We start from the raw sequence: 1646 nt of genomic DNA, 5'->3' as shown, positions 1-1646 counted from the left end.
TTAAAAATTGACTTGTGATCTATAAGTTTTTCCTGGCTGCCAACCCGCCGGTATCACATTGTTGGCCACCAAGGTCTTCCCGGACTCGTTTGAAGTGAGCTTGATAGAGAATGGCGGTCTCAACGTGGAACCCGGGTCAAGTTTCCAGACTGCACCCCAAGATTGCTGCATGGGCAGCCACGAGTCCGAGTCCAGAGCCTGCTTGAGATCAACTTTGGCTAGGTTACCATCTCCTGCTTGGAACTCAATTATAGAAGCAAAGTAATTAGGGTTGGAGCCTGCATCCACACGGAAGGCTACGGAAACTCCGGGATAGTGGCACTGTACTCTGATAAACCCATTCATCCAATCCAACAAATTAATTAAAACTTGATTAATACGGAGTAAACTAATTGAGATGATTATATTACCCTAGAAACAATATACTTCAAAATCATGTTGTGACCAAAAAAATGATGACGTACTGCAGGTTTAAAAATTATGTAGTGTTGTGATACTAGCAGTAGCATTACCGTGACATCATTAAAAAATTAAGTGAAGCATTTCGTCAAAAAAAAAATTCATATACACAGTACACACTACATACCCGGGCGGAACCAAGATTTTAGTTTAAGAGATATTATATAAAGGACCATAAGGGAAAAAAATAAGATAAAAAGTAAGAAAAATTACAACTCGAAAAGGAAAAAAATTAGAATTTAATTTAATGGAAAATTTAACTTTTTTTAAAAGCATTTAAAGAGTAAATGAGGAAACAATTACAAAATTAATTGATAATTTTAGGAGGGACATTATATAAAAAAAAATTCATATATATACATATAAAATAGAAAAAAAAAACTTCCCGGACATACACTGACACCGCCCCTACACCTCATATACATATATATAATTATATATACAACACATCTACCCACCTTCTATATTGAATTTGTAAGAGTCCAGCATTACGCAGTTGATCTGCATGGGCTGATTTAGCCATGGCTCCGAAAGCAGTGCCACTTAAATCAAAATGAACAGATTCTGAGACACAACCAGGGCATGAATCTGTTATCACTACTTTTACGGGAACCCCAGAGCATGCTTTATTGCTTCTGCATTTTACCTGTAATATATGGATCCCACGCATATATATATTACTCCAATTCCATCACTCGCATCAAATAAAAACAACAATAATAACTAAGTTTATGATATATATATATATATATAGAGTAATGTATATAATTTTGAATCATCTTCACCTCATAGCAAACTCCACACCCTTTGCCTGATTGGAACAAAGAAGGTCCACCACTAGATATTAAGGAAGAGAATGGGGGTTGCTCCACAGCATTGCCATATCCACACGCCCCACCTATATATACAACAATATATAACCCATCAAATATTGTAAGAATTAATCATAGCTAGTCAAACATGCATATATATATATATATATATGTATGTATGTGTAAATATTACGTACCATCGCTTCCAGCACCATTAGAGCTACCATACCATGTTGCACCAGCCAGAGACCAACCGGAATTAGATTGGGTTTTGGAGACGTTAAGACGCTTGGGATTGAAGCATAAGCACGAGGTAATCAGAAGAGAAAAGAGAGTTACAAATAAAAGGAGAGGGAAGGAGTAGTTAAGAGCCAT

The 1646-nt window shown here is 36.3% G+C and overlaps 1 protein-coding gene across 1 annotated transcript; it reads right to left on the bottom strand.

The window, feature by feature from the left end:
• Positions 1-1646, bottom strand: LOC132278273 (putative expansin-B2). The gene is made up of 4 exons (XM_059780075.1): positions 1469-1646; positions 1245-1357; positions 918-1105; positions 1-328 (listed from the first exon to the last, which is right to left on the bottom strand). The coding sequence occupies exons 1-4, from the start codon at positions 1644-1646 to the stop codon at positions 1-3; spliced, it is 807 nt and encodes a 268-aa protein (XP_059636058.1).

This window comes from Cornus florida, unplaced genomic scaffold (assembly GCF_030987335.1).
Source record: "Cornus florida cultivar Cherokee Brave unplaced genomic scaffold, ASM3098733v1 CherokeeBrave_3.0.0_Hap2_Chr10, whole genome shotgun sequence".
Taxonomy (NCBI): Eukaryota; Viridiplantae; Streptophyta; class Magnoliopsida; order Cornales; family Cornaceae; genus Cornus; species Cornus florida.
This window is presented reverse-complemented; position numbering and strand designations above follow the sequence as displayed.

Coding starts and splice junctions, on each gene's coding strand:
- LOC132278273 (XM_059780075.1), bottom strand. CDS start 1,646: ATGGCTCTTAACTACTCCTTCCCTCTCCTTTTATTTGTAACTCTCTTT. Junction 1,106..1,244: donor GGTGTGGAGTTTGCTATGAG/GTGAAGATGATT, acceptor CATATATTACAG/GTAAAATGCAGAAGCAATAA. Junction 329..917: donor TTACAAATTCAATATAGAAG/GTGGGTAGATGT, acceptor TGGGTTTATCAG/AGTACAGTGCCACTATCCCG.